At 37.7% G+C, this 23,560-nt stretch overlaps 1 pseudogene and 2 gene segments (V, D, J or C); all 3 read right to left on the reverse strand.

Annotated features, from left to right (window-relative positions):
- Positions 1 to 594: 594 nt before the first annotated feature.
- Positions 595 to 2,284, reverse strand: LOC146365848 (Ig lambda-1 chain C region-like). The segment is given in 2 exon segments: positions 595 to 914; positions 2,257 to 2,284. Coding segments are annotated over 2 exon segments (348 nt in total).
- Positions 2,285 to 4,689: 2,405 nt separating this feature from the next.
- On the reverse strand, positions 4,690 to 5,268 carry LOC146365849 (Ig lambda-3 chain C region pseudogene; annotated as a pseudogene).
- A 7,763-nt stretch (positions 5,269 to 13,031) lies between these two features.
- Positions 13,032 to 23,524, reverse strand: LOC146365850 (immunoglobulin heavy constant gamma 2-like). The segment is given in 3 exon segments: positions 13,032 to 13,354; positions 19,432 to 19,740; positions 23,503 to 23,524. Coding segments are annotated over 3 exon segments (654 nt in total).
- Between the last annotated feature and the right edge of the window lie 36 nt (positions 23,525 to 23,560).

Raw genomic sequence — 23,560 nt, forward strand, 5'->3', positions numbered from 1 at the left:
AGTATTACATGTGATGCAGTTTTTTTTTATTTTTTTAGGTCAGTTAAAACAAAACAAAAAAATCAACCGATCTTATTGTTAGAAATGAATCTCTTTAGAATAAAATTGTGCTTTAAAATTAAACTTTATGCAAATTCTTTCATTAGAATTGAGTAAATTTGCCTGCTTACATATTTGATTCTGATTTCATAATGCCTCAGTGTTTTTTTTGTAAACATGTTAAAAAATGTGAGCTTTTGTTTTCTAGTCCTTTGTGTCATTTTGTTGTAAACAGAATAATGAAATGTCTGAATACTGTCTTCCTTCTCACCATTGAAGAAAGACGAAAAAGTTTTATAATATTCTGGATAACTGCAAGCTTTATTGATGCAAACATGAATCATTAATACGACAAGTACAATCACAACCAGCTGTTGAGCTACACATGTCGCTCTTTAGCTTGTTGTTCTTGTCAACACTTTACATCAGTGTCGTTCTCTCACACACAAAGCTTTATTTCCTTCTACAAACAAAAACACATATAGATCACAGAGGCAGGTGTCTTTCTCCTGCTCCCCACACACCCGGCTCCTGTCCTGGGCTTCAGTAACTCCTCTAGCCTTCACACCAGCTCCTGCTCAGGGACTGGGACTGTGTGTGGCCATGATGGATGACCTTGCAGGAGTAAAGCTCTCCCTTCAACCAGCTTTTCTGGCTCAAGGTCAGGGTGCTGCTGCTGCTGTAGCGCTCACTCTTCTTCTCCTCTGAGCTGGTCAGGACCCCTTCTGTCACCTCTCTGCTGTCCACCTCCCATCTCACCTCGGCTCCCTCTGGAGAGTAGCCGGTCAACAGGCAGGCCAGTGTGGTCGTGCACCCAGAGAGATCCTCAGGGGAGGGTTGAAGTAGAGAGACTGAGGGTCTGACCATGGGGCCAGCTGGAAGGGAGAGCAAGAACACACAAGGAGCAGATTAACTTCTGCTGTAGGACAGAGAGCTGAACATTACACAGTTATGATACATGACAGAGATTAACAGCATTGTGGAAGAAATGGAAAAATAACAATGACAAGTAATGACAAAGTTGGAATTTTCCCCTAGGTTACACATCTTTTTTTCTAAACCTGCCATAAAAGTAATTATATTGTACAGCATCTAGTTCCTACATTTATTTTCTCAACTGAAAAAATAAAACTGTCTGTACAGACTGCCATCTGTTTGTTTCACTTCAGTTTTACTACCTCAAAGTACTGAACCATAAACTCGCGATGGAACCGTTAAATTGCATCTAAATAAAACTCTTTTATTTTTTAAGGCAAGAATGTAAAACCTTTTTATCCAGCTGTTTGTACAAATAAATAAAATCAAAGATTCCTCGTGCTATTTTCAGCCTCAGATTTTGTGAAAAAATATTTATTCACAGATAAATACAAAAAACTTAATTAAAATAGATTTATTCAAAATATAATTTTAATTTTCAGTATTATATAAACATTCAGTCATGATACTGTATTATATATTCACACTTTCTGTAACCCCATGTAACTATATATATACATATATATATTAAACAATTTATGATGATTTTTAACATTTTTCTTCTGCTGGTTGATCCAAGAAACTAAAATATATACTTACCATTTTAAACCAGATGTTAAAAAAACTGCTCTCATCTTTCCTGAACTATTTAGCTGTATTATGTTAGAATCATAATTCTATCATAATAATTCATTTTGATAAAGTTCAAAAGTATTCCTTCTCGTGTTGTTTTGTGGATGGTGAGTGTACTTTCAACCAAGAGGCAAATAACCAAGCCACATAAACATCTAATAAAAGATATAAATATTGAAACACTGATCCAACATTATTCTTGATTGACGGATCATTTGATCCTACGCTTTTACCTGAATGTTGCTCATGGGTTTAATATCAGCACATGCACATATGACAAAATAAGCAGCTTCTCTCATTCCATTTCAAACAGGACAGTGGTAACAACAGCAGGCTACGGACAATTTCAAGTTTTAGATTTTAAATAGGCTGTATAAATTTCAATGGGAGCAACAAGGCGGTCAAATGTCGCTGATTTTACTACAGAGCAGGACGGATTGTATAGAGTAGCAAACATTGTCGGAAAACATGTTTTCAACACTGCAGGTTACCTGGGTGTAAGGTTTTTCAGCTAAAAAGAAATATGGTCTGACTCCTACCTAACTATATAAAGAGTAACTGTAGGTTAAATGCAGCTAATATGTCCTGTTTTAAGCCAGGCACTTAAACCTCCGCTCTGCTGTGTCTCAGCTACCATCGCTCTGGCAGCAACGGCGCTAGAGCCAGAGTAGGGGAGAGGCGAGCTGGAACAAACCATTTGGGGTGGTGGTGGTGGTGGGGGGGGGGGGGGGGGGGGGGGGGGGGTGTTATCTATACTTTTGTTGTTAAAATGTTATGTCTCAAACAAGTACTGAATGCTTTTTATATTTTTAGTAGTGTGTCACACAAACAGTAAACATTGTCAAAAAAGTAAGAAATCTTTGGGGGTGCTTTGATAAAATCGCCCCCTGCCCTGTACACAGTTTTTACTTAAATAAAAATCATCTATTTTAATTTGAATTAGACAATGATTTGGTTTCATGTATCAAAATCTGTCCTGCACCAGTCCAACAGGGTTCATCAGTGTAAACTGCATTTACTGTCTAATAAAAAGTTTGAGTAAAGTGGAATATTTATCATTCAATTTGCTTTCAAAAACATTTTAGAATATGAAAAACCCAGATAACTACATTTTCTTATTACTATTGTTATAAAGAATTACTCATCTCATCTTTCAACTTTTATATTTTCACCCCTGGTTGCAATGATGATTCACATTTTCTTTCTTATATTATTTAAAATTGTTTAATAAACCAAAACTCTCATTTTCCACCATTAAAATAAATAAACAAATAAAGGACCAGAAGTTTCATTCAGTTGATTTGCTAATTACAAAAGATCAGTACATATTTGATTTGTCCAATTTTGTGTTTCTTTCTTCCTGTTTTGGATCTTTCATGTGTTGGTAAATAGGTTAATTTACAATACACTACACTCCAGTTAGTGTATAGCTACTATATTTAAAAATAATCCATATTTGATAGCTGAACATGAGATAGTTATGATACATGAGAGATATTAACAGGCCTGTGGATTAACTGTATTATGGTACTGTGATGAAACAGAGGGGAGGAATTGAGAAGTGAGAGGATATAAGGCTTTACCAAAGTATAACTAATCAGTAAATGTGTCGCTACATTTATTTTCTTATTATAAAAATTAAATGTGTAAAATTCATCATCTGTTCGTTTCACTTCTTTTTCATCACATTAAAATAAAGAAATGTAAACTCATCTGTTAAAGTGCATTTGTATAAAGCTAATTAATTTAGTCAACAACATAAACTGGTATATCCCCCAGGGTGAGGCTCAAAAACTTCAAATATCAAAATATTTCATATTAGATTTTCAGTGTCAGACAGCTCAGCATTAGACAGTTATGTTACACGACAGAGGTTAACAGCACTGTGGATTAAATGTGTGCGACACTGTGATCAACTTGAGGAGAAAAGGTGATAAAGATGAAAATGTAAGGTTTTAACAAATGTTACTAAATTGTATTTTCACAGTCAGTTAAAAATGACTGTGAAAATACAGTTTCTGTTATGATAATACAGAGATACTGGATTTTATCTGTCATGGTCCTGGATCGTTGACTCAATATTTCAGGCAACGCAGTAAGGATATAATATAAACCAGAGTACTGCGGTCTCACACCAGAGGAGTCATTGTACCTGTTTCTGGGATCAGTTGTCTCCTCGCCACCGAGTTCACAGCAACAGTTTGTCCCATTAACTAAATGCAAGTGGTCATCTCCAGCGAGCTAATAAAACTGTTTCCCACTTTTGAAGTGGCAGGATTTAAAACTGAGTTTCCTGTTTCTGAGCGGGCTAACTATTAAACTGTGCTGCCTAATATTAAAACTGTTTTTTTTTCTTCTCAACCAGTTAAAAATAAATCTGGGTTTTCTGGTGGTAAGCTGCCTGACAATAAAACTTCAATATATGTTGCTCTAACAACTAAAACAGTGATTCAACCCATAATTGCAAAGTCTGTTTCAGTCTTCAGAGACTGAGTCACGGCCACTAAGCCTATAGAGGCTGACACACATGTTGGATTTGATGTTGCCAAAGCCGTTCTAGATGATGAAGAATTTTGTTTAAGACTGAGTTTAGTGTTTTCACATGTGATCAGTCTGAACCTGCTCATTGTGTACCACCACCTGTTTGCAGAACAGCCTAACTAGTTAACAAAGATTTAGCTTCCTTGAAAAAACACCTGCAGAAACGGCTGCTCCAGTTGGAGCGTCTGGGGGACTGGGTTTTTTATGTGCTTCTCCCTGTTTAAAAGACTGGTACAGGTTTGATAAAGCATTTATATTTAATAAAGTATTGTGAAAAGGACCAAAGAAAAGTGATTTTTCTTAAGCTGTGATTTTATTTTGTGATTTAGACTTTTTTTAGAGCACGGTTTTAAAGAACAACATGGATAATACTAGCTGGTCAAATTAGCATGCACATCAATAGAGAGTCAAATGTTTGCAGAAATATTGCAAGAACAGAAACATGTAGCTTCATCAAACTATAAAAGACATCATATGCAGACAGGAAGTGTTGCTGAAGCTCTACTCTGAGCAGTGGTCAGGGTCCAGGGTTTGAGTGACGGGGCTCTGTCCACTCAGACTGGCCTCACAGCTCACTGAGCCCGCCTTCCTCCACTGGTCTGCGGAGAGGCTCAGGGTGCTGCTCCAGCTGTAGCTGCCGTCTGTCCCCAAGACCTCCAGGCTGGTTGAAACCCCTGAGGATGTGCTGGTGCTCCCCACCTTCCAGCCCAAATTCCAGTTTGAGGGGAAGCCCCCGGTGGCCAAACACACCACAGTGGCACTACTCTGTTTGTCTTCCTCTTTGGAGGGAGGGAGGACTGTGAGGGTGGGCCTCACCACACCCGCTAGAGGAGAAAAGGTTGAAGATAATCGAAAAAATGTAAAAAACATAGCAATAAATACATTGTCAGTGATTATTGATCAAATCTTTCTTTTTTTACAATATATTACAGTTAATATTTGGACCCTATCATCATTTTCTTGTTTGAAACATTTTTTTCTTATTTGAGCACAAAGCTAAAGCACTCATGAGAATACAGTTAAAGCTTCACATCTGTTTCTTTCACTTCCTTTAAACTTAAATTAACATTGATCAACCATGAACACAAAATTGACCTAAATGTACTTACAATATCACTTTTTTCTAACAAAGTCCACAAAGAATAATTCAATATTTTTTTTTCATTTTAAAATTCACAAGTAAAAATACATTTCAAATCAAAGTGAGCTAAAACTTCACAATCACAACTTTTAAAATCTTTTAAAACCACATAATTTTTAAAGAAGGAAAATTAACCAAAAAGAATATGAAAAATTGTTTTCTGTAAGTTCAGTTCTTTCAAAGACTGAATGAGTATTGATTTAAGAAAAGTTTCTTCTGAAATTGGGACATCAACTTCATAATAATCACTGAATTTGATCAAAGTTCTGTTTAGTAGATTTTAAAAAATTCTTATTAAATACAATGTTTTTTAAAAAATGAAAAATTTCTGGTACTTACAGCAAACAATGAGTTTGGTTCCACCACCAAAAGTCCACCACAGTGATACAAACTCATTAAGTGGCCGTACAAAAACCTCCTGCACGCTGAACAAACCTCTAACCACTGAAAATGAACCTTTTTTAATGTAAAACATCACAGTACAACTTATTAAATACAGAAGATGATTACACTAAAGTGAATTAACATTATTCAATTAATTCAAATTATAATTATCATAATTGTATTTTTAGTATTAAGAACTGAAAGACAAAACTTTAATTTCACATTACACATTAAAAAAAACCCACACGTACACAAAACTGTTTAAAACAGCAAAGAGAAACGCTTCAAGAAATATTAATTCTGAAACTATGACAAACTAATAAAAACAGTTTTACAGGTATATTGTATTTGTTGATACCAAAATCAAAAGTAAGTATACAAACCAGCCATTTTAATCCAGGTGTTAAAATATATATAACTATGTTTTCCTCTATTCCATAAAATCATTAAAGGTATTAGTTCAAAACAATTTTTCTTTTGATTTTGTGTCCCCACGTTTATTTCAGTGTGTTGAGAGCAGAGAAATCATTTCCATAGAGAGGAGGCTTTGCATCATCAGCTGATCCTCCAGAGAACTGAGAAGGTTTATAGTCCTGTGACTTCAACACTGCAGGACTCACATCTGTCAGTCAACACAGCAGAAAGCACAACCACCATGACTCTCATCACCATCCTCATCTGGACGCTGACCTGCTGCTGTTTTACAGGTTCATTCACTCAGCAACATTTCCAACACGATGTGCTGCTTTTTCTCTCATTAATTTCTGCTGATAAATGAATGATTTATTTTTGTCTGCAGGATGCAGCGGTCAGGTGACTGTGACTCAACCTCCAGTAGAGACATCTACTCCTGGATCCACTGTGACTCTGACCTGTAGGACCAACCCAGCTGTTTACAGAAATTCTAATCGTGATTTTATATTCTGGTATCAACAGAAATCTGGACAGGCTCCAAAGCTCCTAATAAAATATGCAACAACGCTTCAGTCAGGAATACCAACTCGATTTAGTGGCAGTGGAAGCAGATCTGACTTCTCTATGACCATCAGTGGAGTTCAGGCTGAAGATGCAGCAGTTTACTACTGTCAGAGTTACCACAGCGGTGGGGTGTTCACACAGTGATTTGTAGTTGTACAAAAACCTCCCTCAGTCAGACTGCAGAGACACTGAGCTGTTACAGCAGGAACTGACTGCAGCTGCTGAAGAGGAAGAAACTCTGACACAGACCACTGAACACAGTAACTTCACCAAGCACTAAATACTCATCGACACTTCTTTGGGGGAATTTTTAAACATCTGGTTCCACCAATTCACAGTTTTCTTGTTACATTCCCCTAATAGTTACATTACATTCAGATTTTATTGTTTGTTTTTGTATTTTTTAAGCTTTATATTCCCAATATCATCCCATGAAGATCATTAAAGCTTGAACAAAGCTTTTAGTTGTTGTTGTCAACACTTTTTTAGCAGTGTTCTCTCTCACACAAAGTTTTCTTTAAAACTCATAGTCATGCCCTGGGCTGGAGCCTCTCTGATCTTTGCATTACTACAGATCTGCTTTCAACCAATTCTCTTGGCTAAGCCTTGGAGTGCTGCTGTATCAGTAGTTCTGTCAGTACAAAACCTGAAGTACCAAAAGGACAACCTGTGGTTATCGCAATAAGCTCATGTTGACTATCGTGGGTGTCAGTCTGTCATATGTAAGGAATCATGATCTCGTCATCAGATCATGATGAGATTGGACTTAATAACCTTTCCTGCACTGGACATCAGGTTCCTTCTTTATTTTTTTGGGTTACGTCATGTGGATAAAACATGTGCATGTGACAAAACGAAAAAAGAAGTTTAATAGATCATAACAAGTTTAGGTAGTATGTTTTGCCAGCACACCAAAGCCATGTTCCTGTTTGGGTTTTTTTCCTAAAACAACTTGATTGATTGTCAGCAGATGAAAACACTGTAATGTCACTTTTTTCATTTAGTGTGACTGCATTTGCAGCCATCACACACACAGGCAGACATTATTTACTTGCTATGCAAAAGGACTGTAAGAAGTTCTGTATATACACCAATCAGGCATATCATTATAACCAATGACAGGGAAAGTGAATAACATTGATTATTTCTCCTTATCTTATCTCACAGTTTGTTGTGTATGTGGCTGCATAGCCACAGACCAGTCAGGGTGCCCACCACTAAAAGCACCAAGAATGGGCATCCGAATGTGGTCTGATTAATCACATGTTCTTTTAAATAACATGTGTGTGCATTGCTTAACTGGAGAACACAAGGCACCAGGATGCACTATAGGAGGAAGTGTGATCTGTTTGGGAAACCTTGGGTCCTGCCATCCATGTGGATTCTACTTTGGCACTTACCTCCTACCCTAAGCATTGTTGCACACCAGCTTATTAACCAACCACAGACCAAGACAGAGTTTTAATTCATTTCAAAGCCTGATGCTTAAACATGTTCACCCGGGCTGGAAACCCCCCCAAAAACAGTCTTATTTGTTCACATCTATCATCCACCTGGGCCTTACACAGAGTTTCTGTATGATTTCTCAGACTTTTTATCTGATTTAGTGCTCAGCTCAGATAAAATAATTATTGTGGGTGATTTTAACATCCATGTAGAAGCTAAAAATGACAAACTCAACAAGGCATTTAATCTGTCATTAGACTCAAGTGGCTTCTCTCAAAATGTAAAAGAACCCACCCACCACTTTAATCACACTCTAGATCTTGTTTTAACATGTGGCATAGAAACTGAACATTTAACAGTGTTTCCTGAAAACCTTATCTGGTCTAATCCTGTTCTAAGTACAATAATTGATTACACAGCAGTGGAGAGTAGACTTCATCACAGTAGATGTCTTTCTGAAAGTGCTGTAACTAAATTTAAGAATATAATCCACCCACTGCTATCATCTTCAATGCCCTGTACCAACACTGAGCAGAGCAGCTATCTGAACGCTGCTCCAACAGAGGTTGATCATCTTGTTAATAATTTTGCCTCCTCACTAAGTATGACTCTGGTTACTGTAGCTCATGTGAAAAAGAGATCCTCAAATCAAAAGTACTTGACTCCGTGGTATAACTCTCAAACACGCACCTTAAAGCAGATAACTTATAAGCTGGAGACAAAATGGCATATAACAAAGTTAGAAGATCATCATCATCAGGCTGACAAAAAGTTAGAGCGCTGTTGACTCAACCGTTCCTTTAATGTTAACTAGAAATGACTTCATGAACTTCTTCACAAATAAAATTTGAACCATTAGAGAAAAAAAAATACTCATAATCATCTCACAGATGTAACATTATCTACAGCTACTTTCAGTACCATTAATATTCATATAGAGTCTTTTTCTCCAATTGCTCTTTCTGAGTTAACTTCAGTAACTGCTTCCTCCAAACCATCAACATGTCTTTTAGACCCCATTCCTACAAGAGTGCGCAAAGAAGTCCTGCCATTAATTAATGCTTCAATCTTAAACATGATCAACCTGTCTCTAGTAATCAGCTATGTACCACAGGCCTTCAAGCTGGCAGTAGTTAAACACTTACTTAGAAAGCCTTCTCTTGACCCAGCAATCTTTGCTAATTAGTCTTAGCTTTCTTTCATATCAAAAATCCTTGAATGAGTAGTTGTCAAACAGCTAACAGATCATCTGCAGAGGAATGGCTTATTTGAAGAGTTTCAGTCATGTTTAAGAGCTCATCACAGTACAGAAACAGAATCTGCTTATAGCCTCCAGTGTTAGAGAGTAATGGAATACATGTATCGGCATCACATATTTAATACAAAATATGAGTAAATGTATTTTGTTACAGTTACCATTTAAATAGGTGTCCCTCACCCCAACCGGTCGCGGCAGATGGCTACGGTGTTATTTTTGTGCCTCTATTCTGAGCGCACATAAAGAAAACTTGCAAGTGCAAATGTTGCATTTTGAGGAGAAAATTATTTTGAGCGAAGAAAAGTTTAATTTGAGCAAACAAAATTCATTGTTGTGTGCAAGAAATGTATTTCAGTGTTTGCTATTATCCATATACACACATAATAACAGCCCCTCTCTTGCTCAGATCTCTGCTCTGTATCCTCACAAACATCTGCAGACCTAAAAGCTAAACAACCTGAAATATGGAAACGTAGCTGGAAAGACACTGGGGAAGATGAACAGGATGACCAACAGGCATGATACACAGAATGATAGGCAGACGCTCCGACGAAGAACAGAGGTAACCACGCACTAAATACACACACAAAAGTAACAAGAAAATGGCACACAGGAGGGAGACACAGCTCAACCTAATTAGACAAGACAACAGTGAAGCAAAACACAAAACACTGAACACTGGATGTGGGTGTTTTAAAAGAGGTAAAAGAGAAAATACAAGACAGAAAGCCACAATTCCCAGAATAAAACTTAAAACAAAAACAGAAAACATTGGGTTGCAGTGTAACTGCTGAAGCTCTACTCTGAGCAGTGGTCAGGGTCAAGTGATGTTACCAGTAACTCTGCTTATAATGTTTGGCTTTCTGAGTCAGGGTGAGAGGTTTTTTTTATTTGTTTATTTTTAATTCTGTTTGTGCTGTTCATGTTTCTCTGATTTAACCTGATACATTTTCTGTTGTTTTTTCCTCAAGATTCACATCATTTTAGTTCTCATTTCAAAGTCATTTGCCAACAGTTTTCTAACTCTGTTAAGTCAAGCCTGTCAGGGACTGTGACCGTCAGCACCAGAGGGAGCTGCTGGGCTTAGTTAGTACCTTTAGAAACCTGGACAGCCTCCCAAACTCAGGAACTCCATCTTGACTCCAAGGCAGTAGATCTGGTTCTCAGTACACTTTATCCATCAGTGATATCCAGGCAGTAGATGCTGGAGATTATTACTGTCTGGGTTACCATGGTAGTGAAGTGTTTACACAATGATTTATGGCTGTATAAAAAAATTTCTTCACTTTGGCTGAAGGCCGCAGGAGTAGAGCGTGTTCAACTGCAATGAGAATAACTAGTCCACTTAAACACAACACAAGTGTACCCCCCACCCCCAACCTACAGATTTCATTTCAGTCACAGTGAAAGTTTTAAAAAGCTAAACGAGATAATAAGTGAACAATCAGCAATTTCCCATCAGCTCAAAAGTATTTTTCATTAAGGACATTGCAACTTCAGTTTAATAAATAACCACTGATGAACACTGATCCTGCTGTTTCTTAGAAAAATTCCAAACATCCCTGATCTTTTGTTACTGCAAAAATTGAAAAATATCTAAACAGTGTGAAGCTCTATAAGCATATCTATTGATTTTGATCCTGTAATGAACTACTGAGATGATGGTCACTGATAACAGTGTTGACAGATTATATCACTTTACATCTAGCAATCCCCCCAACCCGCCACTCCCCCCAGCGCTCTCTCTCTCTCTCTTTCTCTCTCTCTCTCTCTCTCACACACACACACACAAACAGGTATTTGTTTGAAGGTTCTGTTTTGAATGCTTGCTGCGCTTCACTGATCCTCAACCAGTTTAAGAAGAACCATCGAGAAACATCTGTGCAGAGTCTCTGACAGTGAGATTTTTCATAATGATGATGATGTTGCTGACTTCACTGCTGATCACAATCATGCTCAGACTTCAAGGTGATGAGTGATGTGGTTCTGTGTATGTTCTGTTATGTTGTAATTTACATCACACTGTCATTTTAACAAAGTAACATATTTTAATTTCCAGGATCAGATGCCAGTTCATCTGTGACTCAGTCTCCTGTATTTAAAGCTGCTGCTTTGGGACAGACGGTCTCTCTGAGCTGTACAGCCAGTAAAGGAGTTGATGATGATCTCAGTTGGTATCTACAGAAACCTGGACAGCCTCCCAAACTGCTGTTTCACAAAATCAGCAGCCGTGAATCTGATACTCCGAGTCATTTCAGCAGCAGTGGATCTGAGCCTGAGTTCACTCTGACAATCAATGGAGTTCAGGCTGCAGATGCAGGAGATTACTACTGTATGGGAGAATATAGAGGCCCAGAGTTCACACAGTGATTCAGAGTCGTACAAAAAGCTCCCTCAGTTACTAGTTGCAGTGCTGCAGCTGTGAGCTTCTGATACAGACTCTAACATGCATCACTGGTTCACTGAGTCCATTTTCAGAGGTGGAAACTAAAATATTTATTCATTCCTGATCACATCATTAAGAAGATTTTAAATGAAGTAACACTGTTTAGAATCTGCAACATATGATGCTTATCTCACTACATTTTGTATTACTTCTAATTTGCTGTGCATAATAAGGTAATGTAAAAATAATTTTGTTCATACAATACATTTTAAATCACAAAGTTGCTTCACATTTTAAATAAAATCAACTTATATGAAATACATGTTTATATCACAGCATACATAAATACATATTTAAAACTAATTGGTGACAACAAAGGTCAAAATGAAACAGCCACATGATCAGGATAACGAAAACTAGCAAAAATTGCAGAAAAATGCATTTGGTTAATTTTATTAATTTGATTAGTAAAATTTTAATATTAATTCTACAGTTTGCCAGAAGGCCGCAAAGGGAGGCAAGAGAAGATCTGGTGTTCTTTGATGTTACTTTGAGTCAGATTTTTGCAGTATTAATTCCTTGAGAAAACCAGACTGGATGGGCTTAGAGGCTCAAAATTCAAGTCTTAGTCAAAAAACTTGAACAGAAAATTCATCTAGTCATCAAAACCAAATATTGAACCCAGACCCTGTACACAGTTTTTAACTTAATCATCTACTTTGATTTGAACTTAACAATGATTGCATTCCATGCATGAAAATGTTGTTTTTTGTTGTTTTATCCGTTTCCTACCACAGGGTTGGAATCAGGTGTTAAAGTTGGATTTGGGAGGTGGGAAGTTCAGCTGTAGCAGGGCAGCGACTTTACATTTTGCAACATATAAGACCATATTACATTCATGATGGAAATTTTCCAACTCTTCACCAGTATAAAGCTGGATTTTAGTTGGTATCTTTATCTTTTGTTTCAAAGGTCAACAGCAATCACCGACTTTGCACACAAATAAGCTTTTAAAAGCTTCTCCCCAAGAACAAAATAAAAGTGATTTTTCTTAAGCTGTGATTTTATTTTGTGATATTTGCTTTTTTTACACCATATTTTTAAAGTCAACATGGACATATTAACTGACAAACTTAGCATGCACATCAATAGAAAGTCAAACGTTTGCAGAAATATTGCAACAGCAGAAACATGTAGCTTCATCAAACTATAAAACACATCATTTGCAGACAAGAAGTGTTGCTGAAGCTCTACTCTGAGCAGTGGTCAGGGTCCAGGGTTTGAGTGACGGGGTTCTGTCCACTCAGGCTGGCCTCACAGCTCACTGAGCCCGCCTTCTTCCACTGGTCTGCAGAGAGGCTCAGGGTGCTGCTCCAGCTGTAGCGGCCATCTGTCCCCAAGACCTCCAGGCTGGTTGACACCCCTGAGGATGTGCTGGTGCTCCCCACCTTCCAGCCCAAATTCCAGTTTGAGGGGAAGCCCGCGGTGGCCAGACACACCACAGTGGCACTACTCTGTTTGTGTTCCTCTTTGGATGGAGGGAGGACTGTGAGGGTGGGTCTCAACACACCCACTGGGGGAGAAAAGGTTGAAGATAACCGAAAAAAGAGATACAAATGTACAAACATCTGAATAAATACATTGTCAGTAATTATTGATCAAACCTTTATTATTTCATAATGTGTTACAGTTAATAACTTGACCTTGTGATAATTTTCTTATTTGAAACTGACAAAGCTAAAGCACTCATGAGAATACAGTTAAAACTTCACATCTGTTTCTTTCACTTCCTTTAAATTTAATTTGAAATTGATCAACCATGAACAAAAACTTGATCTAAATATACTGAGGAAAGTATTTTTGATTCTAACAGAACTCCACAAAACATAATTCAGTATTTGTTTTTATTTTAAAATTCAGTGGTAAAAATACATTCTAATCAAAGTGAAGTAAAACGTCACTATCACTGCTTTTAATATCTTAACCAGACAATATTGAAAGAAGCAAAAATAACTAAAAGAACATTATAATTTGTTGTTTTGTGTTATGTAAAAGACTAAATGAATATTAATTTAAGAAAAGTTCATTTCAAAATTGTGACATCAACTTAATAATAATCACTGAATTTGTTCAAAGTTCTGTTTTGTGGGTTAAAAATATGTTTAATAAATACTACATTTTTCAAAAATGACAAATTTCTGGCACTTACAGCAGTTCAAAAAAGCGCCCCTCCGACAGCCAAACCCATCTGTTCTCTGATTGGATTGTTACATTTGTGATTGAGATGACATTGACCAATCAGATGAAAGGAAGAAAAATAGGGTCAAAATTCGTTCTTGTAACTTGCAGAGTTTCACGCGGTTTTTTTTGGCTAAGTCCACACACAAACCTTTTTTACACACACACAAATTCTTTTCACGCATACAAATCTTTTTTACACACACACAAATTCTTGTTACACATCCAAATCCTGATTTACAAGTACAAAATATTTATGACCACAATTTGAGCCCATACAGACGTCTCCGAAAACGTCGGAGCGCTTTTAAAAATATGTGGTGTCTTGATAAATTGAGCAGATGTTTGAAGTTTACACAGCTACATTCTCGTCTGGAAATATGTTAAACGTTTATTTTGTAACCCAGAAAGAATAATAAGAGTAACATTAAAACTAACTAGCTGCCGCCATTGTTGGAAACTGAGCAGGGCCGCGATGGGCCGCTATGAATTCTGGGACACAGTTTCTTCTTCTTCTTTGGCTTTTAACGACAGCTGGCACCCTTGTACATGCAGTGCTGCCATCTTCTGTTTCAGTCTGTTATTACACTCTTAAATCCTACTACTTATTCCTGCGTCTTTTGGGATCTTACAAAGTTTCAAAGGACGCGTCGACTATTAAATTAGTCGTCGACGATTTTGATAGTCGACGTAATCGTGACTAGTCAACTAATCGTGGCAGCCCTAGTTGTATGGGGTCTACATTGACCCTCTGTGTTGTAAGTTATTATGACTGTACAGTCATTAAGGATCAAATCAGCTTTTAAAAAATCTTCTCTTTTTTCTCCCTCTGCTTGCTTCTTACTGTCTTTGAGACTCGGGACCAGCTCTCCTGCTGTTGGACAGAAAGACATCAACTCAGTGGTAAGTATTTTGGTTTTCCAATATATTAGCAACTGTCAGTAACATTTATATTAATCAGGCTGAACTTTAATCATACTTTAGATCAGCCTGTTTTCTAAACGCCGGGTCTCTGTGGCTTTTAAACCCCAAAACACGCTGCGCCAAAAATTGGTCCACCCCAAGGATCGGGTCCCCCAACACAAACAGAGCAACATAGTGTACGCTGTTAAGTGCCAGGAGGATTACCAGGATTTATATATCGGGGAAACCAAACAACCTCTGGCGAAGCGGATGGCACAACACAGAAGAGCTACCTCGTCAGGCCAGGACTCTGCAGTCTATTTACACCTACAGGCCAGTGGACAATCTTTCAATGATGAGGATGTACAAATCCTGGACAGAGAGGAACGCTGGTTTGAGCTTGGAGTCAAGGAGGCCATTTACGTGAAAAGGAAAGACCATCTCTGAATCGAGGAGGGGGCCTAAGGGTACATCTTTTGCCATCTTACAATGCTGTGATTGCAGCCATTCCCCAACTCTCTGTGAATGGGACTCATGGCCATTGATCAGTGGTCTTTGATCAGTGGGTTTTGGTCAGTGGTTGTTGATCAATGGTCATGAGAATTTGCATAATTAAGATTAAGGAACTGACCTCCCAGCCCATTGTCCCTTCAGTGGGCTGGTTTCAGTCATTATGCAAATGTGCTGTTTATAAGATTTGGGGAAACCTGCAGTCAGCTGAGACTGAAGAAGTCACTTGGATGAGTGACGAAACATTTCTCCCACAAAACGCTACGTGCAGATGTACAGAATCAGCTTTTGGAGATCAGCTTGTTTTACTTATTGTTTTATTTGTGCTTTGGTTTGGGGAAGTTTTTTCTTCACTGATCTTTTCCTGTCTTCTGTTATTAGACTTGAGATATGACTGCACTATGCTGTTGCTGGTGACTCCAGTTAATTCTACAAGACATGCTGTGTAAGTAAACAAACAACAACAGTTTGGTCTGCATTTCTTGAAAGATCACATCCCCCAAACTTAGTTTAGAGGGTCTACACTGTATATAGTGAAGTCTGCAAGTTTTCTAACAGCAAAATTTGTTTTGTGCCCAAATCATTTTTGCAGATCATTAGAATGAAAGTTATTGGCCATGTTTGCATAGCCCTTTTTAAAATGATGCTTTCATGACATTATTATATGTTGGTTGCTGGTTAGGGCTATCTAGACTGACAAGTGGGACATTGAATGTCACCTCTCCGGTGGGGAGGGGGCCTGAGATTGTCTAAATTGGAGTCTGTTCTATACCAAATGCAGAAAAAATGTTTTAAGAAAGCAATTAAGTTCGTGTTCCAAAAAATATAATTGTTTGCTTGCAGGACACCAGGAAAGATGAGTCCGTCACAGATGGTGTGGTCAGTGAAGATGGTCGCCTGCAGGTTCAAGCTCATTGCATCTCCAACCCACATCCACTGCCACTGTACTTAAGGGAAGTTAAAGACTTTCTTCTGCACTTAAATTTGGATCACCTAAATCAGGGGTGTCGAACTCCAGGCCTCGAGGGCCGGTGTCCTGCAGGTTTTAGATCTCACCCTGGGTCAACACACCTGAATCAAATGATTAGTTCATTACCAGGCCTCTGGAGAACTTCAAGACATGTTGAGGAGGTGATTTAGCCATTTAAATCAGCTGTGTTGGATCAAGGACACATCTAAAACCTGCAGGACACCGGCCCTCGAGGCCTGGAGTTCGACACCTGTGACCTAAATCAATGACAATCATTCAGGCACTAATGCCTGGACTGGAAACAAGCCATCCTTAAAATATTACAACATTCCAGCTCCTGTGTTGGAATGAAAAACAAATGTGTTGTTTAAATGAGATACTGCACTTCTGACAGAACAATAAATATATTTTATTTCGGTTATATAACAAACTTGAGGTAGGCCTAAATTTATTTTCAGAATAATTAAATCTGAGACTTTGTTTCATTGTAAGATTATAACAGTGATGGCAATATAATTGTTTGTTGTTCAGCAGAACAGTGTCCAGTATGTTGGCTGTTATACTTTGTTGTGTTTGAAAATAAAAGTTGGCTGATTTTAACATCATTACAAAAAGTGTTGTTAATTATTTTTAATCATATTCAGGTTACCACAAATTGTTTTTTTCATTTAGTTGAACTTCAAATGTTTGTCAGTAGGTAAACAATTAGTATTGTACAGTCAGAAATATCAAGTTATTCTTAATACTGCAGACTTGCAATGAATAAGTTGTCCTAACAGTCATCTTAAGTAAGCTTTACTTAGTTTTTTGAGTTCTGGGAACTAACGAGGTTGTACAGTGTACTCAAAATGGGTAAGTTGCCCTAGCATAATCATCTTAAGTAAAACGTTACTCAATTTTTTTTGAGGCAACAAGTTTACATAGTTTTTTTGTTCTTACTACATACTACACAGGTCTTGTTCATGACCTGTGTAGTATGTTAACACTATTGGAAGTAAAAATAACTTGAACTCCAATTTTGAAAACAGAACTTTTTTTTTTTTCATAAAGCTCTGACTTGTATTATGAGTCTGTGGTCTGGGAGAGAGTCCTGTAACTCTCTGTCTGCAAAATACAGTATATAATGACCAATGCTGGGCAATTAATTATATAGTTACTTCTTCAAAAAAGTAACAGAGTTTTGCAAACAACAAAGTTTTTTGCAGCTGTTTACCTACAAATGCAGCCAAGACGTTTTTTTAAATAAACATTTCAAATTATTTACAGAACAATCAGCTGTTCCGCATCAAATTTGATGCCACACAAATTATTTGTGCCACTCCAAAAAATAATTTCTGTCCACTATGAGATGAAGGAGAACAACAGCCTGATACCTGCAGGCCTGACAACAGGAGATGACTCACTCCTGTAACACCTGTAGCACTCAGCAGTCGCCTCATTGTTCTAACACACACAACAAAACGATTGACTACACTACACACTAACTACACAAGATTTGCGCTAAATGTCGCAAATCTCTCACATCTCAAAACACCGCCGTCACTCCTAAAACTTCCCCCCTTCCTAAACAGCTAAATGCCATTTTGCCATATTATTTTTTGATTGGGCGACATGGTACATTTTTCCACCAATAGGAAAGGGTGGGGTTTTTTTGGTTTTGTTTTTGCTCACAGGCGGAGAGTGCTTTTGAGGCTTTCCTTATAAAAGGCCGTTTTTACCGTTTCTTCCTGCAGTAAATATAAACAACGATAGTATTCAGGAAGAAAACCAAACATTGCATATATTTTTATCACAACTCTGGTTTTACGTGGCCAATCAACACAATTTAAAAACTGGTATAAAGTCCACACTTTTCCCATCAATTGTTCCGTCTGTCCTGCTCACATCTCCAATGGTTGTACACGTTGTCATTAACGTGGCTTCACTTTACATCAGCCACGCCGCTTTGCTAGCTAAAACACCGGTGTCGGCACATAAGGACGCTGTCATAGCCTGTCAACGACGTTTAGCTGCGTATATACGAATGTGAATCGCCTTATTGGCTGGACTATGGGATAAGGTGGCATCGTTCTAATCCCATACGGGAGCAGCCAGTCACTTACTGACTAACACTGCAAAACAGAATTGTTAAAGTAAATTTTAATTTTTTTAATTTCAATTCAGGTTAGATTTCTTTTGTGTGTGTGCAACGCAGATTTTCTGTGCGCAGAGACCGTGCCAGCAGTGCGCAATTGCGCACACGCGCAGTTTAGAGGGAATATTGGCAGTGACCAAGGTTAGCACAAACTCTCCTACACCAGGCCAACAGAATTCATCAGTGTGAACTGAAACACAACACTGCAAACTATCCAAAAACTGATTGAAAAACAATAATAATAATATAATTATAATATAATTAGAACCCTACATATAAGCTTTCGATCTGGCTGAAACGCTGAATATGAAATGAGCTGCAATTTCAAAAAAAAAAAAAGTACTCTGATTACACTCAATTTACTTCTAAAGTCAGAACCTAGATTTAATTACTCATTAATTAAGCTGCTGGTTGTGACTGAAACTTTCTTAAAAATGTTGTAATGCAACATAAAACATTAGGTATTTCTAATTGTCTGGATCTCTTGGTAGTTTTAAATTAAACTGAAGAATTAATTTGCTGAATCAAACTCAAGTTTTACATTTTTTAGTAAGAGTAAGATTTGGAGATACATGAATTGATTTTTCATGTGATAGGCAAGCAGGTTAATTTATAGTACCATACGCTCCAATTAGAGAGCTACTACATTTTAAAATAAGACAAAAATACTTAATAATATGGATCACTGCAAGCTTTATTAAAAAAAATATGAATTGGCAGTTATTAGGCACACTCACATCCAGATTTTACATATGTCACTATCTAAGTTGTTGTTATAATAATGATTTCATGTGCAAACTTTCAAACTCATATTGATCAGAGCAGCAGGGATGTATCTCCTGCTTCCTCACACTAAGCTCCTGTCCTGGACTTCAGCAGTCCCTCTAGCCCTCACACCGGTTCTTGCGGAAGGACTTGGCCTGCCAGTGGTCATGATGGTTCACCCTGCAGGAGAACACCTCTGCGTTCATCCAGTTCTCTTGGCTCAACATCAGGGTGCTGCTGCTGCTGTAGCGACTACTCTTCTCTTCTTCTAAGCTGTTCAGGACCCCCTCTGTCACCTCTGTGCCATCTACTTCCCATCTCACTTCAGCTCCCTGAGGAGAGTAGCCGGTCAGTAGGCAGGCCAGTGTGACTGGGCCTCCAGGGAGCTTCTCAGAGGAGGGTTGAAGCAGAGAGACTGAGGGTCTGACCATGGGTCCAGCTGGAGGGAAGATCACAGACACACAAGGAGCAGATTAACTTCTACTGCAGGACAGATAGCTGACACGAGACAGTTATGATCCATGACAGAGATTAACAAACCTGTGGATTAACTGCATGATGAAGAGAAATTTCTCAGAGAAACTGAAAAATTGGAGGATATTAGGCTTTGACAAAGTATAAATAATTAGTGAACGTACCGCTGTATTTGTTGTCATGATGATAAAATTTAAGTGTGTTCAGGAAACGTTAAAGTTTGTCATCTGTTTGTTTCACTTCCTTTTCATCACATCAGACTAACGAACTGTAAACTCAACCGTTAAAGTGCATCTGTATGAAAACTAATTCATTTAGTCAACAGCATAAAACGTTATATCCAACATGGTGTCAAACATTTCAGTGAAATTCCTCATATCATATTTTCAGCGACAGACAGCTGAGCATTACACAGTTATGGTACATGACAGAGATTAACAGCATTGTGCATCACACTGTGATCAGACTGAGGACAACATAACACTTTAATAAAATTGTGTTTTCACACTCAATTAAAATCTTTGTAAAAGTTACAATAATTTAGAGTAAATGTCTTGTTGTTACAGTTATATTCTTGATGGAAAACAAACAGAGCTGGACTTTGTCATCTGTTTGTTTCACTTCCTTTTTACTACATCAGGCTAATAAACTATAAACTCAGCGATGAAACCATTAATCTGCAAATAAATAAAAAATCTTTAATACAAGAATGTTTTTAATCTGCTCACTGTTTGTATAAATAACTAAAATTCCTTGTGCTATATTTTCAGTCTCAGATTTTGTGAAAAAAATATTTATTCACAGATAAATACAAAAACGTTAAATAAAATTGATCAACTCAAAGCATTATCTACATTTTCAGTACTATATAAACATTCAGTCATGATACTGTATTATACATTTAAACTCTACCGATACCAAGTTTTCAATATCAGCCACTATGACCAAACCCAATCAAATACACACATTATTTAAAACACCCAGAATAAAATCTTGTTTATATTCTCAGGACATATTTCAAATAGTAATAGTATAACATTTTGTAGTAATGAGGAGATTTAGATACTTACAGTGAATGATGAGTTTGGTTCCTCCACCAAAAGTCCACCACAGTGATACAAACTCATTAAGTGGCCGTACAAAAACCTCCCACACTCTGATCAAGCATCTAACCACTGAAAATGATCTTTTTTCTCCCCAGTAAACTTCACAGTTTAGAAAATATTTGGCATAAAAGTGTTTGTGTTCAAATTGCTTTTTTAAAAAAATAATTTATGATCATTTTCATAATTTTTATTGATCTAAAAAGTAAAATATACACTTACCAACCAATCTGCCATTTTAATCTAGATGTTGAAAGTTTTGATGTATTTTCCAGTATTTTGTTAGGATCAAAATCATCCCATAATAATTCATTTAGATATCAAAAAGTATTGCTTCTCACATTGCTTTGTTGTTTGTTGAGAGCAGAGAAAACATTTCCATAGAGAGGAGGCTTTGCAACGTCAGCTGATCCCCAGAGAACTGAGAAGGTTTATAGCAGAAACCACAACCAACTTGACTCTTCACCATCCTCATAGGTGCTGGATTGCTGCATTAATGGTCAGGATTACTACTGGACACCTATCCTATCACAACTTATTATTGTTCATACTGTTGAATGCACAAGGCATTCAGAGTCATATCTGAATATGAAAATATATATATTTTTTTATATTTGTGGAATTAATCCAGAAAGATTTCAGTTGAAATAATTTGATTTCATCCAGAGAATATCTAGTTCAAAACCATGCAAATTACCATGATGGCACTTCGGTCCATTACACTGGAAACAGACATGTTGTCCAGAGTGTAAAACAAACTAGTTATTGACGGGGAAAGCAAAACAGACTTCAAATAGAAGAACCAATTTAATTCCACACATACTGTTAAGTGATTCAGAGCTGTGCTTACCAGTGGACGAATGGGATTCCAATTGAAGACGAGTCCAGAGAATCACCAGTTCATACGTGCACACACACACACACACACACACACACACACACACACACACACACACACACACACACGTACAGGTCAAACCAAGGGTACATAAGTAATCACAGCACATGGAAGATCCCACCAAAAAGCCCCCCCCCCCCCCCCCCCCCTACACACACACACACACACACACACACACACACACACACACACACCACACACACACACACACACACACACACACACACACACACACACTTTAGGCCTTCAGCTTCTGAAAAAAAAAAACACAAGAAAACAATCAAATACACGCCCTTGAGTTAACCCTACTGCAGAAATACACTGGTGATCTGCAGCTAATAACAGGGCCTCCTTCCAGTGGTCAAACAAAATTAAGAATTGACAAATCAATCATGTATCAGAAATCAAACATGCAGACACCAAATAAATTAAATCTTCAGTTTAGAGCAGTTGACCTATTTATTAGTACTGTGAAGATGTTATAGAGACAAATTGCTCTAAATAACTCAGTGCATCAAAAACACATTATTAAGCCTCGTTTGAGAAGAGGTTTTATCTTAAAATGGCATAGCAGGTTGGCTAAAACGGCTGGTGCCACCAGGACAAAGACAAGTGAGCTTCTGGAAAGCCTGTCTGCCTGCCTGCAGAGGGACATAACAGGCTTCCATATAAACCATATACATCTCAAACACTATTATAAAAAAGGCGACTTGAAAACCAGAGTAATGCACAAAGATCAAACATTGCGGGTCACCGCGAAATTCAAGTCAACTCTTCTTGGGGACACAATGTTCCTGCTTTTCCGGGCCATGGGGGGAAAACCCCCAAAAGTGATTGATATTGTGAAGACTAACATTTTTTTTTCTAGCTAAAGCTCAGTGATTGTGAGCAGGTGATAAACTGCCGTGCCAACTCTACCTTTTCTGCTTCACATGAACAGATGTGTGTTTGCCTCCTTTAATGTGTTTTGCATGATTTTATGCCTCACTGCTCCTCAGAGTTTAAGTTCTTCTGCTACTGAGGGTCTGAACTGTTCGTTCACTCACACTGAAAACTGCATCAGGATGATTTTTCCAATAACTCTGATTATTATGTTCGGTTTTCTGAGTCAGGGTGAGAGATTTTTATTTTTGTTTTATTTTTTAATTCTGTTTGTGCTGTTCATGTGTCTCTGATTTAAAAAGATCAATTTGTTGTTTTTCATTTCTCAAGACTGAAATGACTTTATTTTTCATTTCAGAGTCGTTTGCCAACAATTTTCTGACTCAAACAGATAAAGCCAAGTCTGTCCGTCTTGAGGGGACTGTGACCATCAGTGCCACAGGGAGTTCAGATATTGGTGCTGATCTCAGTTGGTACCTTCTGAAACCTGGACAGCCTCCCAAACTTCTTATATACTGGGCATCAAATCGCTTCTCAGGAACTCCGTCTCGTTTCAGTGGCAGTAGATCTGGTTCTCAGTACACTTTATCCATCAGTGATATTCAGGCGGAAGATGTTGGAGATTATTACTGTGAATTATACTGTGAATACACAGTGAATTATAGCTGTACAAAAACCTCCTTCATTCTGGCTGAAAGATGCAGGTGCAGAGTGTTGGACTGCAATGAGAATGACTGGTCCACTAAACACAACACAAGCACAATGACTGAAACTAGGCCACTGAATGAACTATGGGCTGTGAGGTCAGTTCCTTGATCATTAATGATCATTAAGATTTACTTACCTGGCTGATGGAGAGCATGCATCAAGACACATGGTGTTAAGCACTTTTCACAACCAGC

The sequence above is a fragment of the Perissodus microlepis genome, chromosome 19 (assembly GCF_051167445.1).
Source record: "Perissodus microlepis isolate ML-2025 ecotype Zambia chromosome 19, ASM5116744v1, whole genome shotgun sequence".
In the NCBI taxonomy this organism is placed as follows: Eukaryota; Metazoa; Chordata; class Actinopteri; order Cichliformes; family Cichlidae; genus Perissodus; species Perissodus microlepis.